This window comes from Antedon bifida, chromosome 10 (assembly GCF_963402885.1).
Source record: "Antedon bifida chromosome 10, ecAntBifi1.1, whole genome shotgun sequence".
Taxonomy (NCBI): Eukaryota; Metazoa; Echinodermata; class Crinoidea; order Comatulida; family Antedonidae; genus Antedon; species Antedon bifida.
In genome coordinates, this window is record NC_136235.1 from 19,980,715 (window position 1) to 20,000,703 (window position 19,989).

Here is a 19,989-nt window from a genome sequence, read left to right on the forward strand (position 1 = left end):
GGTGGTTGCCCGAAATAACAAATTGAAGAGGGCGCAATTTCCACGCCAGTTCCGTATACAGGATAATACACGGCTACCTATCCTATGAATAACAATTGTTGATGCTGATGTTGATTTTATTTTTATAAAAAAATAATAAATAAAAACAATATTAAAAGATGTCCTGTAGTAAATTATATACCATTTGCTGTTTAAAAACACTTTCCTTTTTCCGAAAAAGTCTTTCTTATGAAAAAATCTAAGAAGCTTTGTTTTAATGTTGTTTTGTTTTAGTGAACATGAAATTAAACCTTGATTTCCATTTTCTCTATAAAAGCTAATTCATGGTTTTATTTTATAATATATTGTTTTCTCTATATAAAAAGACTTATTTTCTTATTACAATTCTTGTCCGAATGTAAATTAAATGGTTAGACTACTACTTGTTTTCCATCTTATTTTTTGGATATTAAAATTTATTGAAAGAAAACCAATTGTTATTGTTGAATAGGACACATGCTAACATTAAGACAAAATTGTGTTCACTTCTTTACATCTTTTTATTATATTGTTTAATATTTAAAGATCGGTCAACACATTTGAGATAATTTAGGTTAATCTATAAGTCGATGACTCCATTGTGATAAGTGGTAAGCAAGGTAAAACATTTAGTTTCAATATTACAAATACAAATATTTTAGAATAAATAAATTAATTAGAAATATTTTTTAAGCATAAACTTTTAGCATTAATCATGATTTATAATATACAGGTATGTAATCCAAATGTATTTCTATTAAATATTATATAGTTATTGAATATTATATACATTGGTTGATCACAACATCCTAATATTATATATAATACATTCTATCTATCCTTTATAATTCATATTCATACATTTGGTTACTTCTACTATTTCCCAAGCTATTATTTTACGTTACTGTAATTGAAGAAAAAATATTATATAAATAGACTATAACAATAATAAAATAGCATCTATTAACTTAATACTTTACTCACTCACTTACTACATAAAACAAGAAATAGCATCTATTAACTTAATACTTTACTCACTCACTTACTACATAAAACAAGAAATAGCATCTATTAACTTAATACTTTACTCACTCACTTACTACATAAAACAAGAAATAGCATCTATTAACTTAATACTTTACTCACTCACTTACTACATAAAACAAGAAATTGCAATAAACTATATTAAAACAACTTGTATAAATAAAAACTCATAAAATTATGAAAACCAGTATTGAAATGACCAAATTCAAATTGTGCACAAATCTTAAGAAATTTCAAATTGCGTAAAAAAACACGAAACTACTACTTTTTTTATGATTTTTTTTTATAGATATAATGGCAAGCACGTTGATGTACGGTTATAGTACGCATTACTGGACGCGTTGGTTGGACGTGCGCGTAGGTTTCACGCGTTGGTTGGACGTGCGCGTTGGTTGGACGTGCGCGTTGGTTGGACGTGCGCGTTGGTTGGACGTGCGCGTTGGTTGGACGTGCGCGTTGGTTGGACGTGTTGGTTCAGTATCCAGCTGGTTTTCCAAGTTTTCTTGAATCGGAATACGCATCTATACCATACTTATCTTTTAATATTGCTTGTACAACAGCAAAAGATCTCTTGTCGACCGGTTTAATATTATGACCAAGTTTCAATAGTCCTTCTACTACAGTCTAGATCAAAATAATAATAGAAATTATTTTATTAAGGCATTACTGATCTGAAAAAGGTTTTGCTTCAATGATTTTGTTGTGTCTAATAATCTATAATATTCATTTTAACTTGTGCGTAGGCGCAATGGAAAATCATACAACCTGAACACACCTTTAAATTGTTGGTTGTTATGTGGCTTGAATTTACTTAAAAAAAACTGTGTACTAGTTTTTCAACGTTACCTTAACATGCTAATGATATAAGCCTACTTGTACTGAACAAGTAGGCTTATATTTAAATACACCGGATCGATACTGTTAAGGTAATTGTACCGATAGATATTTTGTGCCAAATAATCTCCAGCACCGTCACGGTAATACATCCTATGTATGCCTTTTTTTTTCACGGATATGCCTTTATGATCAACAGTGAAAGTGATTGAATTCACCTATTGTTAAACAAAATACACACAATAGGTCAATTCTGTTTGCCTTGATTTGACATTCTGTACACTGATCCAGGTCCCAGACATTTAACAGTTAGAATCCATAAATGTACAGGCAAAGATGGACACCACTGATGTAAAGATAGAAACGGCGAGCGAAAGGAACGTTATTAGCAGGTAATTTTATTGTTGAACTATATTCTACAGAAACAATATTTCGAGGCACAAAGTTGAAAATTTAAGATAAAGCCAAGCTATGACACAGATTACCATGATTCTCGAAAGTTTATGTCCTATTGGGTCGACATTGTTATTGGCTTAGTGACATATTATATGTATTAGATTTAGTTTTATGGAGCATTCTTTTAACAGGGAGGTATTCTGATTTAAATTCTTAATTTTTGTTTTCTCTCTTTTCTTTTCCAAAACAAATGTTTTACCGTAAAAGCTTATGTCATGCTGTTTAATGACATTATACGTTTACTGCAAGTCCAGTAAAATGTAATATTGGTTTGGCTGTTACTACTTCATAGGGGAACTTTGAAATGATTTTTTTCTCCCCAAGAAAATAGTTTTTTAGGACCTAAAGAATATTTCTACTTATTTTATTTATTCCAATTCGTATTATACAGCAAAGAACCTCCTATTTTTTTTTAGATTTCAAAAAAAGGCCTACAATATTAATAAATTGATTTCACTAGACGATTTGAAAATATCTTTCTCTCGTTCGACAGGTTCATAAATTTCTTTTCTTTTTCTTCTTGAGGACATCATTTTCGGGTTGTGTCATACAGGGGGTAGTTGTCACGTCATCGTTAATGAGGTTTAGCCTAATTGATTAATGCGTGCCGTTTGATTGATTTTAAGCACGGACACAGATGTTGGTGCGTATGTTCCCTTTCAGGCCTAGTGTATGTACGTTGTTGTTTTGATCTAAGCACCAAAAATAGCCTTTCGCAATATTGAAATCAACCGATGATTTTAGCATTTAGCGTAATCGGCAAACTTATTCACACTTTGTAACGGTTAGAAATTCCTTTTTATATTGCTAGTTGACGAGCAGACAGCTTTTCCCCAATTTCAAAATCGTGTTTTTAGTCGTTTGGAAGAGTATAGTTTTGAAGAGTATTGTAATAATGAGACTTCGTTTCCGAAAGGTATAAAGTAATAGAGTAATAAAAAGCTCATTTATAGGATGAACATTCAAAGGTCAAGTGTGGCAGGCCGGGCAGCGATATTTCTTTTCGTACATAAGTTGGGGACCCATCATGAAACGTCACAAAATAAACATGAATATTCATTAGTCATATTCTTAAGGTGTGACGTAAAAATTGAGCTAATGCAAACTCTTTTTGTCGAGCCGTTCATCTGTGTGTAGAATAGATTAGACTATATGGACTTTGCATGTCGATGTATGGGGTTCGAATCCCATGAGCAACTTCTTTTTACTTTATAGTAAGATAGATTATTTAGAGGGCTAGTTATATTTAGGAAATAGTTTGGCTATCTTTCACATAAGGCGTCTCTAACATAATGTACGAAAAATAAAATCGCGGCCGGGCAAACACATTTTTTTTACCTGTGACACTCCGTCTTCATAGCTAACCCCTTCATCTTCATAGTCAGTGTGAATTCTACGCCATTCAATAGCTTGCATTAAAGAGCTATCGGTTGCTAATGCAACGAGTGTTACCTGAAAAACATTGTGACAAGTACAACTCATGATAAAAACCCATGGTTAGTTAGTATTTAAAAAGAAAATGCTTAGTTCCCACTTTGTCGCAACGTAACGCAACCTACGCAACGTAAGCAAATGCCCTTCCAATAATTGTGCTTGCCCCCGCCTGCGTGAAATCAAACCTGCGATGTTTGCAGCATTATTGCGTCGTCGGTTCCCACTTGTAATTACGCAATACAGCACTTTGCGTCAATACGTCGCTGCGTTGCGTCCTAGTGGGAACCACACTTTATAAGTCGCTGCGTTGCGTTTCGTTGCGTCGCTAATGGGAACCAAGCGTAAGTGATTTGACCAATCACGACGCGATGGATCATCCGAACTTTTCATTTTGTAACTATTTTATGCAAATAAAGTAAATCATAAGTTTCAGATCAGTGTGATCCCCCTTAAGCCAGTCTCGGAGTTGGTGTTGGGTGGGTATTATTTGTAATTTAACCCATACGCCTACAAAATATTTGCCAAGCAAACACAACTACATGACTATAGTGTAATTGTAAACTTTACTCAGCAAACAATACAATATAATAATACAATACAATATAGCAATAGCAATTTTAAGTAGGCCCAGTCAAGATGCTGTTTAGGGAATACATTATGTTAGCCATGAAGCATTAAAACGAACTCCTTGTAAAATTAGAGCTCGATCTAAATAAAAAACAAGTGATCACATTGCAGACAACAATATACAAACCCAGGCATTTGCTGTAATTATTTGATTACCACCAGACGACCCAATAACAAATCTGACGTCATCATTTTCGTCAATAATGAAGCTTCCACACATTGTCGATAGCGGGCGTTTGTTTGGCGCTGGATAGTTGGCTTCGGTGATTGGTTGAAATTTGGTTGGCATGTTAGGAATATTAAAATTACTCATCATACTGTTATATATGATGCCTGACGTAGCGGACATAATTTTGCAGCCATAACTAAAAGTAAAAATATAAAACAAATATTTACACAGACTTAAGCCTGTTTTCCTGTCGACGTTAGTCGACGCTATCGTTAACAATAATCGGCGATCTTCTACGTAAACATTGAAATAGTAACGATTTACAGGAAAAGGTACTCGCTATCGTTATCATTTCAACTTGATCGTTTTTAAACGATCATCGTTGAACTGTTAACGATCAACGACGATAGCGTCGAATAACGTCGACAGGAAAACAGGCTTTACGTACGGAAGCTACGGAAGCTTCTAAGTGCCATCCACTTAGCTACTTGGCAAGATAATGTACGGTATCTCGCCTCGACAACGGTCACTATGTCGACATAATAGTCATGTCGACTTGACGACAAGTTAAATTATCTTGACAAGTCGCGAAGTAGATGGCACTTAGAAGCTTCCGTACTTACGTATGGTATACCTTAATTAAACTTCAGATCAAGACGTAGCATTTCATAATCAGTTTGTTTTGAACTTACTAAAAGTTAATAGAAGTCGTTACAGAAACTGCATCTCCATTTTCAGCCAAAATGCTCACGTGACTCGTACTTCCGGAATTGCCTACATCATTAGTATTTTGGTTCTTAGTGGCAAATTCAATTTTAGGCGATTTCATTTCACTGTTAATTTTACCTTGAATTTCTTTGGCAAAATCCTCAGACGCTAACTGATTCAATACCTTAAATGGAAAATAAGATTAGAATTGGCCGAAAAAAAACCGTGTGCGTGGGTTGATACTAGGGTATCCCGTTATATTTGTTTCATTATTGAAGACTTAGGCCGAGCTTATGTCCCGATGTCTCAGTCATGTACTATCTCACCTACCTGACGTACATCCGCTGTGTCCACGTCTCCAAGACGCAATTTCAAATCAAATGCAAGTTTGCAAGTTTCAATAAAACGATGGAAAGTCCTAACTTTGGCTTCGTCAGTTGATAAATCAAAATCAAATCCTAAAGTAAATGTATTATTAAAAATATTATGGCAGTTATGTTAAAATGATCTAATAAACCTTATCGCAAATAGCGTGCGCAACGCATGATGGGAAGGGGTTTGGAGGAAATGTCACGACGCGTACGTACGTGATATGTTGTTTGTACGTACGCGCCGTGACGTTTGCTCCCAAACCCTTCCCATCATGCATTGTGCAATGACGTTCCTCGCGGAAATGAAGCTATTTGCAATAAACCTTATTATATGTGCGTAATACAGTAAAAGTGTTGCGTTGCATTTCTAGTGACGTCACTACACAAAAACATACCTTTCATTACATTAATAATAAATTGGTAGATTGCTCCGCTAGACGGTAGACTTGGTGAAAGTACAGTACTACCCAAGAATGGTGTCGTTAATACGTCAGACCATCTTACGTTATAGTTCTGCAAGTCAGCTTTCGTTAAAATACCATCTGTTGTGAATGAAATAAGGTTGTTAATAAACATTACCCCATAATATTACATAGCCTACATATTTAAAACATGTGTATATGTATAAAGTGGTGATATAGAATTGTTGCAATTAATGATAATTTGTATTTTAGCATAATTATTAGACCTGTAGTTTCTCTCCTTCATTAATAAAGACAATGATGAGCGTAATATGTCTATAATACTGGCAACCATTATAATGATTTTGAATTAAGATTCAAGATTCAATTTTATCTGCCAATTTAAAATTGAAATAATATGAGTACATTTTCAAACATTTAAAATTCTAAAATGTATATTAAAAAAATGATTACTTAATGTATTCCTTTTTTCAACATTATAAAATAAGTTCACTTATTAGCTGTTAAGACCATGACGTCATGCGATGGCCTATGAAGTCGTGATGTTCAATTGTGAAAATAAAGATTTAAATTTTTACTCACTGTATAGTTTCATATCTTCAACAATCATATCAGCTGTAGTTCCATTATAGAATTCAGTCCAGCCATTGTCAGCAATACGTTGCAACGTGTCAGCATAGTTGCTGCGTATTACAATGTCGCCGGCTTCTTTAGGACGGGCTCCGTTGTTTTTGAAGTATAAATCCTTCCAAGCCTTAAATACAAATGAAAGTAACATAAATATTATACATTTGGTATGAAATGTTTGAAATGGTATAAATTTAAACACGCGATAAACGTCATGTTGGAATACTAAGTACCATTTAAATACAATACTTTTTTTCTGCTTAGGCCTAAGAAAGTAGGGATATACGTCACGGCAACGTAAGAGTTTATATGAAAAATCATGTGAACAAATATATAGAAAAATAAAAAGAAAATCACAGCAATATAGTAGGCCTAGGCCTAATATATAGTCGGTGAGTCTATTGTATTGGGAATTAACTAATGAGTTAATCCAATTAGCTCGGACATGGAGAAATAAGTTAGTAACTTATTTCTCCATGGTTCGAAACAATTATCCCAACGTTATACAGATTGCAATACGTAACAGTATGAAATGCGCTTATATTGCATTGACTTTTTACAAACATAATAAAATAAAGTAAATCTAACGTGAAGGAACAAAAAATATAAACTTATTTCATATAAGGTCCTTCTCCTGCCATTTCAACAAGAATACCAAGGCTCTTTTCCCCGTGATTTGTAACTTTGAATCCTCTGCGTGCCAACTCGATAACCGGTTCAAACAGTCTCTTCCAAGGAAGTTTGCCATACTTCTGGTGAGCTTCCCACATGCCCTTAACCTCTCCCGGTGTCGCTATTGCCATCGCACCTATAGAGAAAGTTAATGGGAATTGTATCCTATTGTTGACCTCATCGCGCTACAGCTCCACCAAGTGAAGAAACATTTATGATTAAATAAGACAAATAGCACTATTTTCTCTCACCGTACTTGCTAGCCATTGGGTTATGGTTATACATATCTCGGGTGGTAGCTGCTGGTGCGCTGACTCGAGCATCTATGTATTCCGTTTTTTTGGATTTTCTGTCATAAACGAGCATAAAGGAACCCCCGCCGATACCGGACGTCTGACCGTTGACTAAACCGATGTACAGCATTGACGTTATTGCCGCGTCAACAGCAGAGCCTCCTTCTTTTAGTATCGACCTGTCATAATACAAAAATATATATCAGACTTATTTTGTCATAGTTTTCATTGACTTGTTTACTCGGATAAAGTTGGTTTCATGTGAAATTTTGTATAGAGCTTGTGCTATGGTTCGAAATGTACAAATTGTGTGACGATATAGAGGTCGCCCTTCTCTCTAACTTAAGACAAATCATATTCGATCGTAAATAGGTATACACGTTTTTCTACTCTTTCCGTTAATACAGTGCAATATTTATTTGGTCACCAACAAGGAGTGAGAATATGCTAAAATGACATCTTTATATTAGATAGAATATGTAGCCTTAAGTTCCCGACGAATGAAATATTAACGGTGAAAAACTTACGTAGCGAGTTCAGAACATTCCGGAATGTCGGAAGCAACTGCAGCCTTCCCAAATTGTCGTTTTTCAACACCTTTAGGCCTACTGTGTACCTTGTTCAATGTTATTATTAAAACAAACATCATGATGCACAGTAAAAATATCATGATCATTATTATCCTGTTACGTGTTTTTGATTACAAATACATCTAACGCATGTAGAAAAAGCATGCAGAATAAATTTACCCAAGCCTTAAATAGTGTTCTTATTGCTAATAACGTGAAAAGGCAATGGCATTCGTATTTGCATTGCAGGTGAGTGTGTGGAATGCTTTGGCTTAATCTCTGTCTCACTATTATGTGGACAAAAAAAATGTGATGTGCCCATATATGGACATGATGATGTCATATCACTACCATATTTGGGCATATCACTACCATATTTGGGCATATTACCAAAATTAAATCTACTTTTTCCTCCTGATCCAAACTAGGTTAAAAAAACTGAAAACTTTGTTTAAAAAAAACATGAATAAAAAAAAGTACTATAAAGATAAAATATTGATTTTCTGAATTATTTTTACAATACTACAATCATAATACTGGATTTGCTTACGTCACGACAGCTTCCGTTGCCCTAGACCAAGCAACCAGTTATTTGTATTTAGGAACTATTGGTGGCCGAATCCCATTTCAGCCAGATGGTGAGGTGGGGAGGGGGAGGGGTGCGTGTCGTTGGGTCGATTCTGGTCGAAGGAAGGAAACACAAACACTTGACCTCACTTGACCTACTACAAAATGAGTCATTTTCAAACAATAAATGTATGCTTTCTTTTGTTTGACAGGAACTGGGCGGGGCTTAATGAGAATCTATTGATTATTGGACATTGGTCTAGAAAACGTGTTTTCGCGGAACGTGAAATCAAATCCTTTCAGTCCATTAATTGTATTAACATGCAGTAGGTTGACTGTTAATTCGGTGTGTAAACCTTGCCAGTGATGCACTAATAGTTAACTGATTTATAGTGGTATAACCAGGGACATAAAGGAACATTCACAAAGTGCATTGACGTGTGCTGAGCCAGGGTACCTCACTATAGACACGGGTTACAGTGTAGTGTAACAGACGTGTGAGGCATATCGAATCAAAATGCCCAACAATGATTTGGAAGTTGATTACGAACCACCCAAAGATATAAGGTAAGCTTAGATCATACAAAATATAATTCAAGTAACGCAGAAATCCAAGAAATCATGACGGGCCCAGTTCGTGTGTAGTACAATATTTAATACGGTCACAATCGTAACCTGTTTTGCAGGTTCACGAGACACGGACGGAAATAGGAAAAACAGGCTCATTTATTCCCTTCTTCACATATTTGTGTATGGTGCGCCTATATTATTCCGATTAATAATATTGTGTCTATACATTTCTATTCGAATCCACAAACCGCGCTATTATATCGCCTTCTTTCATAAGGAAATCGCCGAATCTGGCATAATGGATTGCTGTGTATCATAAATTGCCGGTTTTAGAAAGATGTTAAATAAAATTGCTTTTAAAAAAACAAAATATGGCATTTTGGCACCTTAATTGTTACAATTTTAAAAGCAAATCAAAGGTTTACGGAGGCCTACAAATTTATAACGAATATAGGGCAAATATGTCCATCTTTTGCTTAGTTGTTAAATGTTTATTTTGTAAGTATATCTACAGGTATTATATTGTTATTGTACAATATATTGCTTATTTGGTTTTCACGTCTTTGTAGCGCCACCTTTTGATTTGGCATTTAAAACGCATCCCTCAGTAGGCCTATATTGGTTAATATTGTTTTCCGCATCTTTTGATCATAATGATATGGTTATCTATTTGATGACATCTGGCGGTTTCAGTGCTCTTTGGGAAGGTGGTAGACAGGAGAAAGGAGGAGGAGGAGGAGGAGGAGTCCCATCCCGTATTGTCGACATGCATGTTTTTAGTGTAGCGTTTAGGTAGCCCTACATGTTGGACTGACAATAATATGGTGAAGTATGATACATTTAGAGGTGTCTACACTAGTTCCGTGAATGTGTTGCCCGTGGAAACCAACAGGTGATGTGCTTTGATAGCTAATTCAATTAGGTCGTGTATTGATTATTTGTGTATGCAATTTTTCATTCAATTAAAAAATCTATTGGCTGGCAGCATATTTGACCATTTTTTGCTTTAAATTAGTTTTTTCATGTAAATACAAATTTGTTTCAATCCAATTTTTGGTCAAAGTGGATAACTATTATGTGACATTAAAATGGCATATTCAACAAAAAGTTTGTTAAGAATTATTTTTCAGGGGGACAATACATCTTTAAGGATGTACCCTGGAAACCTATCTAGTCAAAGTCAGCCGGTCTAACTTAAACTTAAATCTCATATGCAAATACAATCATTAGGCCTACACATCATTAAATAAAAAAATAAATTAAAAAAAATAAAAAACGAAAAAAAAATGCATTAATTAATATGTACATTCATTAGTTTGAAGACGTTAGTGCAGCGTATTGTATCATCGCTCCACATTGTATATATATTTGAATTTTTGAATTTTGAAATATGTTACAAATGTTATTGTATCATCGCTCCACCTTTATAATAAGAATGTAAATTACCTGTTTACATAGATGACAGTTCTTTTTTATGACTTGCAACTAAAATTAAAAATAAACATAATTATATTTTTTTTGCAACAGGGTTATCTGCCTATTTTTGTAAATATTGCTGATATTTATTACTCATCAAATTGTTTAAAAAAAATAGTATTATACAGTATATACTGTATTAGGGTCTTTCACACCTGTTCCGGCACGGTTCCGGTCCGGCGCCGGAAAATCCAATCAAACGTCAATGTTTCGTTTTCACGCGGCTACGCGCATATCGATTGGCGCATAGCCGCGTGGAGCGTCGTGAAAACGAAACATTGATGTTCGATTCGCCGGACCGGAACCATGCAGGAACAGGTGTGAAAGACCATTTAATCAGGATAAACTTACTGGACAGCCGTTGGCTCAATACGTCGTCTTTTTTGTAGGGCTTATAGCCTTGTACTTTCGATCTTTTAAGTCTAATTTTACCAGTATGTAAAAATGAAATAAAATAACCTTGGTTTACAGATTATAATATCATTACTTCCATTCTTAATCAGTAGTTGGAAAAATCATATAAGAATTGTATTGAATAATAAGATTTGATTACATTGTATACTTACAGTAAGTTGGAATGCCTTCATCTTTCTACTAAAAGTTCTGTTTTTTATAACACTAAAAAGAAAACAAGTTTATTCATCGACTTATGAAATCGCATTGAATGCCCAACAGAAGCCTAGTACCTACTGTAGCCTACCTACCAGTAGCGTACTGACCTACCCAGCTTATTGACCATATGCATCCTGATATATTACCATACGTCAAGGCCACTGCATCTTCAATAAATATGTTTCTCCTACATTACCAATCATAAATAAAATATGTACATATTTTATCCATCAACCTTTGATCTTACAGTAGGCCTACCTTTGATCTTACAGTAGGCCTACCTTTGATCTTACAATGCCCCGAATAAGAATTCGTCGATTGAAATCCATCGTCTGAAAATTCTACTACTGTAAAAGCGCGATTCGACTAAAATGCATCGTCCAATAATACAAAGGTCTCGTCCTGTTATCTCGTTTGTTTTTCAGAGAGCGTTATCTGATGATTCAGTTTTGATCTTGAAGATGAAATTGTCGCATCGACTGATGCCTCGATAAGATTCTTCGAATGAAATGTATCGTCGAAAATATTAAACTGAAATCGCGACAATATCGTCTAATAATCAGTGACGTAACGGCTAGGAGCGCTCACTGACTAAACCCATGGCCCCAGAGCTCCTGAGCAGAGGGAAAAAACAGGCATCAGAATATGCCGAAAAAGCTCAAAACGCCCGATGCCTCCAGCGTTGGATGGCCACTTCGTAAACCAGGGGCATCAGGCCTTTGCATTACGCCCCTGCTAATAATACAGTAGTTTTCATCTTGTGGTTTCATTTATTTTTCAGAGAGCGTGACAAGGCACGAAAGATACGGATTGCTGCTATCATTTGTATTATTTTACTATGCCTGATCATCTTTACCGTCGTGTTGTGCGTTGTGCTGATCGACCGACACGACGACGATCCACAACCCCGTCGTCAGTTCAGCAAGGCTGCAGTTGCTACCGACATTGCTGAGTGTTCAGAAATGGGAAGGTAATCTACAAAAACGAATGTTATCCATGACTTATAAATGAATTATTATTGCGTAAAGCTCTGTCTACACGATCAAACTTTATGTGATAAAAAAAAGTGTGGTGTGCCCAAATATGGTAGTGATTTGACACTCCATGTCCATAATATGGGCACATCACATTTTTTCATCACATAAAGTTTGATAGTGTAGACAGAGCTTGATGCATCGTAACTAATTGCATCACTTTAGAGTACCGTATGGGATCTTGGGGAATACCTCACTTCATAGTTTGTTGGTACGTTGACAATGATGCCAACTTCTGCAAAATGTGCTTTCAGACACTGATACAACACCCTATCATCTCTATACTGAACAATTCACTCTTTTAGAGATTGAATGATAACTCTTTTGCGGATTGATAGTCAATCTAGAAAAAGAGTTGATTTCACTCTTTTCTCACTTTCTGTAATTATTGAGTGAAATTCATTCACTCTTTTTACACCCTAGTGCCATACTAGAGGAAGGTGGTTCTGCAGTGGATTCTGCAATAACGTCATTGCTGTGTATAGGATTAGTCCACGGCCAATCGTCTGGAATTGGAGGCGGCGCGTTTTTACTGATTTATGATAGGAGTGCAAAGAAAGTTGAATTCATAAATGCGAGAGAAACTTCACCTGCAGCTACTACGCAAGATATGTTCAATGCATATCCTGATACAATCAAGATTGGTAAGATCATATTGGCGATAAAATTATTCGTATAAGAAGTATGGGCTTATTCGTACAAGAATAGACCATAGATACGATATGCTCTTTGCTGGAGGTACTTTGTACAAAGAGTAGGCCTACCTAATAGGTAGTGTACAGTATGACGTACCCTTCCTCATTACATTTCTTAGTCCAGTCTGAGAAGTCCTCGCCACGCCAGAGAACCGTTTGTGTGATCCCTCAAGTCATGTCACGGGACAGAGGACGTGGTCATCCATCTCTTGGTTACGTGTGGTTCCCACTAGAACGCAACGCAAGGACGTAACGCAAAGTAATTTGACCAATCTCAAGCGATGGATTATTCGACTGTCGCTTGTCATTGGTCAACACGCTTGCGTTGTGTTTACGTCATATGCGTTGCGTCATAGTGGGAATCAAGCTTTAAGTGTGGTTCCCACTAGAACGCAACGCAGCGACGTACGTATCGACGCAAAGTGATGTATTGCGTAATCACAAGTGGAAACCACCCTTTATCATGAGAGTAGCCTAATACATGTGTATTTCAACCTTTCTCGACACACATTGTAAATTTGGCTTAACTTATATTCCGTAGGTGGCTTAGCCATTGCGACGCCAGGAGAATTAAAAGGCATGTGGGAAGCTCACCAGAAGTATGGCAAACTTTCCTGGAAGAAACTGTTTGAACCGGTTATCGAGTTGGCACGCAAAGGATTCCGTTTGTCAAAGCACAGCGAAAACGCATTGAAGGTACTAGTTAGAAGCGGAGACGGACCCAACATGAAGTAAGTTATTCTTAATCACGGCTTCGGCAGATTTTGGGTTTTTTTTGGGAATTGTAATTTGTGATTGTCCACCCAGCTGCTGTAAATGAGTAGGCGTACCTGGTTTGAAAGGAAGTGGTCACCCTACCACATAGTGCCGAGGCTTAAGTAAAATGAGCTCCTACTAAAGCTTGGTTCCCACTAGAACGTAACGCAAGGACGTAAACGCAACGCAAGCATTTTAACCAATGACAAGCGAAGTTATAGACAGTTAGCAATTACAAGCGAATAAGCCATCGCTTGTGATTGGTCAATTCGCGTGCGTTGCGTTACGTCCTTGCGTTGCGTCGCTAGTGGGAACCACGCTTTACAGCTCATTCTCCTACGTTCAGACTGAACACGGGACTCACCTTTACTTTATTTACTATTGTGATGTTAATGTTTGATTCCCACTTGAGACACAACACAAGGACGTAACGCAAGGTAAGTGATGACCGGTCGCTTGTCATTGGTCAAAACGTTTGCGTTGCGTTTACGTCCTTGCGTTACGTCCTAGTGGGAACCAAGCTTTACCGTCCATTTGCTTTATCTGCTATGTATATATTCCCAGTTTATCTTATATAAATACTATCTCTGATAACAGGGCTTGGAGGAATGTGTATTTCAAAGGCAATGGAACCATACCCAAAGTAGAAGGAGACATCGTAATCCGTAGCAAGTTCGCCGACACGTTGCAACGTATTGCTGACAACGGCTGGACTGAGTTCTATAATGGAACTACAGCTGATATGATGATTGAAGATATAACCAATTTTAGTGAGTAATTGTTTTAATAAGCCTACATATTTTACATCATATACTAATTTACTATAAAGGTACAGGCATGCCCACAATAAAAAGTGATAGGCCTATATGCCCACAAAAGTGAACTGTCGGATAGAGAATATTTTTTCCTTGGCTAAAATATTATAATATTTATATATCGACCGCATCCGCATTAATAATAACTGTTTTACCTGGTAATATTCTCACATAATTTCATCTGAACTTTGATTGTATTGTCTGATGAAGATATGACGTAATCAGAAACGAAGCAGTAGGCCTCCTATTGTGTTGAATTTATTACAATCCTACCCTATAGAAAAAAAACACATATTTATTCACATAATAATAATAATAATAATAATAATAATTAGTATTGATATGCTAATATGCCTAATCGTTATAATCGTCATTGTATTATTTAATTTGCATAACAGATGGGACTTTGACGAAGGATGACTTGCTAAACTACACAGTCCAGTGGTCTGACGTCATTACTACACCTTTCATGGGGAACTCGGTCGCTTCGCCTAGCCTACCGTCTGGGGGACCGGTATATCAGTTTATTATCAATGTAATGAAAGGTAGGCCTGTTTTCTGATACATAGCTCAAGCTCTGTCTACACTATCAAACTTTATGTGAAAAAAATATTTGATGTTCCCAAATATGGTAGTGATATGGCCAAATATGGTAGTGATATGACATCATCGTGTCCATATATGGGCACATCACATTTTTTGTCACATAAAGTTTAATAGTGTAGACAGAGCTTTAAGCAAACTGACTGACGGAAAAGTATTATCTTCAAGGGTTGTAGGTCAAAGTTCTGGTATGAGTTTTGTATTATTGAAGTGGTTGATAAGTGTAGCACTTGTGTGACTTTGCGAAACGTATGGTTCCGTCTAACAATGGGGTATGGTCCCGTCTAACAATGGAGTATGGTCCAACCAAGACAATGCTAGATTGTAAACAACTGTATATATGAAGCATTACAAAATATTACAAGGGCTTACATACATCGTTAAACTTTAAATATGACTCATGGTCACTCTCGATCCTATATAATCTGTACGTGTAGGCCTATTCTTTTTTCTCAACGCATCGTTGCATTTTTTAGGAACTTATAGTATGATTTTACAATTCCTAAAAGTTTGTACACAACACCACCGGTGTTGTGTATGTACCCTATCACATGCTAGACTAGGGTCATTACAAATATTTGAAAACACGTACTCAATTCACTTTTTAGGTTACGATATTGATGTATCAACTGACGAGGCAAAAGTGAAAACCTTTCACCATTTTATTGAAACTTGTAAATTTGCATTCGGTTTAAGATCATATCTTGGAGATGTTGACACGCCCCAGGTTCGCCAGGTACGTTTACGTTATATTATCAACATTACCTTTTGTTATACAGCATTTAGGCCTAAACAACACGCGTTATTTCAATACAATTTATGAACGGATATATATGCCATGCATCTATATGACCTACTTACATCATGTTGATTCATTGTGCGCATGCTTGATATGGGGACATTGATTCTTCACTCAATTCCTCGACGGGGGGATTCGAGTACTAGGCGGGCTGCCAACGACAAACATGTCTAGGTCCCAGGTCGTCGAAAATCGAAGGTGTGATTAACCTCTCTGTCGTATTATCCAATCGAGCTTAAGTATTGATTGTATAATAATTTATTCATTTTTTTTTTTACTTACTGGCATCTTTCTTCTTCATTAAGGCGTTAAATAATCTGACGTCTGAGGACTTTGCACGTGAGATCCGGAATACAATAAAAGACAATACGGTAACTTACACTAACGCAAGTTACTATAGTAATGGAGAGGTTGAAGCAACAGACGACATAGGAGGAACAAGTCATTTGAACGTTCTCGCTGAAAATGGAGACGCTGTTTCGGTGACAACCTCCGTAAACTATTAGTAAGTTTATGTATCATAACTGAACCTTAGTTAATTAATATCAAGCAGGGCTATAACCGGGAAAGTAAATTAATGTGGCAGGCAGAAGCATGCCAACGACAAAGCATGTGCCACTAAAATAATAATAAAACACGTCTAAAGCTCTGCCTACACTATCAAACTAGTTTGACGAAAACAAATTCTTGTGATGTGCCCACATATGGTGATGATATACCCAAATATGGTATTGATATGACATCACCCTGTCCATATATGGGCACATCCCATTTTTTTTATCACATAAAGTTTGATAGTGTGACAGAGCTTAACATATTTTTTTTGCTTAAGGAATAGTTGATATTTCGCTTCAGATTAAACCATTTTGCTTGTCTTTCTTCCTGTAGTTTTGGGTCTAAAATCATGTCGGAAAGTACAGGCATTATATACAATAACTTAATGGCGGATTTTTCAATTCCTAATTCTGAGGCCGAGTTTCAACCGTCAAATGAAGCCAACTATCCTGGGCCAAATAAATACCCGTTATCGTCCATGAGCGGGAGCATAGTGTTGGATGAAAATGGTGATGTTAGGCTAGTTGTAGGATCATCAGGAGGAAAACAAATTATAACAGCAAATGCTTGGGTAAATATCGATATTTTTATGTTTTCCTGTCCTGTCATCGACGTGTCTCGTCGTACAAAACACCGTGCGCATTCGAAGTAATGTTGGTACGTCCACCGTACTACTGCGCATTTACCAAAGTCAACCCTGGTTAAAATAGTGTCGATATTTAAACTGTTTTCCAGTCCTGTCATCGACGGGTCTCGTCGTACAAAACACCGTGCGCATTCGAAGTAATGTTGGTACGTCCACCGTACTACTGCGCATTTACCAAAGTAAATAGTGTCAATATTTAAACTGTTTTCCTGTCCTGTCATCGACGTGTCTCGTCGTACAAAACACCGTGCGCATTCGAAGTAATGTTGGTACGTCCACCGTACTACTGCGCATTTACCAAAGTCAACCCTGGTTAAAATAGTGTCGATATAAATACATTTTTGACATAATTAACGAATAATAATGTATAATGGTTTATTGTAGATCACGCTTGGTGCTGTTGCCACAGACTCTTCTTTAAAAGACCTTATTGAATATCGACGAATTCACAACCAACTTTTCCCAAATATAGGGAACTATGATGAAGGTATTTCAGAGGTAAGGGTATTCGAAGTTTGAATATACATTTCTTAATAAAAGCTTGGTTCCCATTTGAATGTTGTGGGCGCAACGCGAGTGAGTTGACCAATCACAAGCGACATTTCGGGTGAGAATCGCGCAGTGATTTGTAAAATGACGTCCTTGCGTTGCGTCGTAGTGGTAATTAAGCTTGAAGCTTGGTTCCCACTACGACGCAACGCAAAGGCGTAAGCGCAACGAAAGCGAGTTGAACAATCACAAGCGATAGTTCGGATAATCCATCGCTTGTGATTGGTTAAATTGCTTACGTTGCGTTTACGTCTCTCTGCGTTGCGTCATAGTGGGAACCAAGTTTAAACCTAAAGCGTGGTTCCCACTAGAACGCAACGCAGCGACGTATCAACGCAAAGTGTTGTATTGCGTAATCACAAGTGGGAACCGACGACGAACTAGTGCTGCAAACACCGTAGGCGGGGGCAAACACAATGATTGGAAGGGCATTTTCTTACGTTGCGTAGATTGCGTTACGTTGCGTCGCTAGTGGGAACCAAGCTTTAATTGTCACAATTATAAGAAAACAATATCTACTAAACCGTGTTTATTAATAATTATGGTATACATTATATAATTAACAGACGATAGTGGAAGGATTGGAAAATATGGATCAAATTTTGGCAGAGAGTGGGTCATTTGCGGTTGTGCAGGCTATTCTACAAGACGAAAATGGTATTGATGCTTATTCAGATTCAAGAAAAGGAGGAAAGCCGGCCGGGTATTAAGAGTGCTTACAAAGATAGCATACAGATACCGGGTATTAAGAGTGCTTAGATAGCATGCAGATACAACGCACCGCTAGGCTATGCGCTCTCGTTATCTTTGTCAGGTCTATAAAGTGGCATTATATTGAAATAGATACTTGGGTAGTTTAGCTTGCTCCTTGATTTAAGCATTCAGTTTGATGACGTAAAACATATATTATAAGAGGAGGGGTTCTACCTATACATTTAAACCGATCATGTGCCTTTGAAATCAAAACCAAAAATTGACATTCAGGTATTTTGTTATAGGTTAATACGTACATGAAACTCAGAATTATAATAATATGGCGCTGTAAAAAATTAGTTGATTATTAGATTCAGCGAAATAAGAAACGTGTTTGCCGTGTAATAGTATAACTTTTGATTTTTATTGTAAATTATTCATAGAGTAGTCTACACATATTTGAACACTTTTGCTAGAGATTTGTATTTCTGTTTTTCATTTTATTCATAAAATTAAACTTTACCATTTAAATTATTTGTATTATTAAAGCAAAGGTTAACATGACAATAAGGTTTATCGTAAATAGCTTGATTTCGCGAGGAACGTCATTGGACAATACAATGCATGATGGGAATGGTTTGGGAGCAAACGTCACGGCGCGTACGTACAAACAACAAACCACGTTTTCACGGCCTATCTAAAATGTTCAACCCCCCCCCCCCCTGTGAAATAATGCCCCCCCCCCCTCGCCCCCACTCTGTTTTAAGAAGTTCAGAACAATCAGTTCTCAACACTACGTCAAAAAAAAAAAATTGGTGTATATATAATTATCAGAATATCATAGAAATATCTAAAATTTTCAACTGTGAAATAATGTCTCCCCCCCCCCCCACCCCTCTTTACCTATACGCGTTGTGACGTTTGCTCCCAATACGTCGCGCACGCTATCTACGATAAACCTTAGTGTACTGTATACGTGTCACAGATTGTTGGCCTTTATGTGATATTTTAACTCTGTGCACAAATTGTGGCCTATGCCAATTCTTAACATTTTAATATTGGTTGGTTTATAATAAAATATTGAAACTTGTGTGTGTTTTGTTGTACTTATTTTTACAATATTATGCAAATAATTCACTGCCTTTGAAACGGTCATTCATCACCTTGCAAGAAATACGAGTACGTGACCTTATTGTAATATTGCATTCATTTCTTTTGAATAATAATTATATATATATATATATATAATTATAATTTATTGTTGGATTTTCTAACAAAAGAAATATTATTAAAATTATATTAACATCAACCGTAGGAGTTGATGCCACATGAAAGTATGAATCTGATTGTAAACAGGAATAATATAAATGCACTC

At 36.3% G+C, this 19,989-nt stretch overlaps 2 protein-coding genes across 2 annotated transcripts; one reads left to right on the top strand and one right to left on the bottom strand.

The window, feature by feature from the left end:
• Positions 1-542: 542 nt before the first annotated feature.
• On the bottom strand, positions 543-8,401 carry LOC144854312 (glutathione hydrolase 1 proenzyme-like). Its single transcript, XM_078712255.1, has 10 exons — positions 8,203-8,401; positions 7,634-7,854; positions 7,326-7,518; positions 6,666-6,838; positions 6,057-6,203; positions 5,621-5,748; positions 5,275-5,474; positions 4,541-4,778; positions 3,691-3,804; positions 543-1,686 (listed from the first exon to the last, which is right to left on the bottom strand). The coding sequence occupies exons 1-10, from the start codon at positions 8,349-8,351 to the stop codon at positions 1,537-1,539; spliced, it is 1,713 nt and encodes a 570-aa protein (XP_078568381.1). The 5' UTR covers positions 8,352-8,401; the 3' UTR covers positions 543-1,536.
• An 806-nt stretch (positions 8,402-9,207) lies between these two features.
• On the top strand, positions 9,208-19,660 carry LOC144854309 (glutathione hydrolase 1 proenzyme-like). The gene is made up of 11 exons (XM_078712252.1): positions 9,208-9,378; positions 12,251-12,439; positions 12,927-13,147; positions 13,740-13,929; positions 14,552-14,724; positions 15,168-15,314; positions 15,981-16,108; positions 16,477-16,676; positions 17,060-17,297; positions 17,757-17,870; positions 18,488-19,660. Exons 1-11 carry the CDS (start codon positions 9,329-9,331, stop codon positions 18,629-18,631), a joined length of 1,794 nt encoding a protein of 597 aa, XP_078568378.1. The 5' UTR covers positions 9,208-9,328; the 3' UTR covers positions 18,632-19,660.
• The last annotated feature ends 329 nt before the right edge of the window (positions 19,661-19,989 follow it).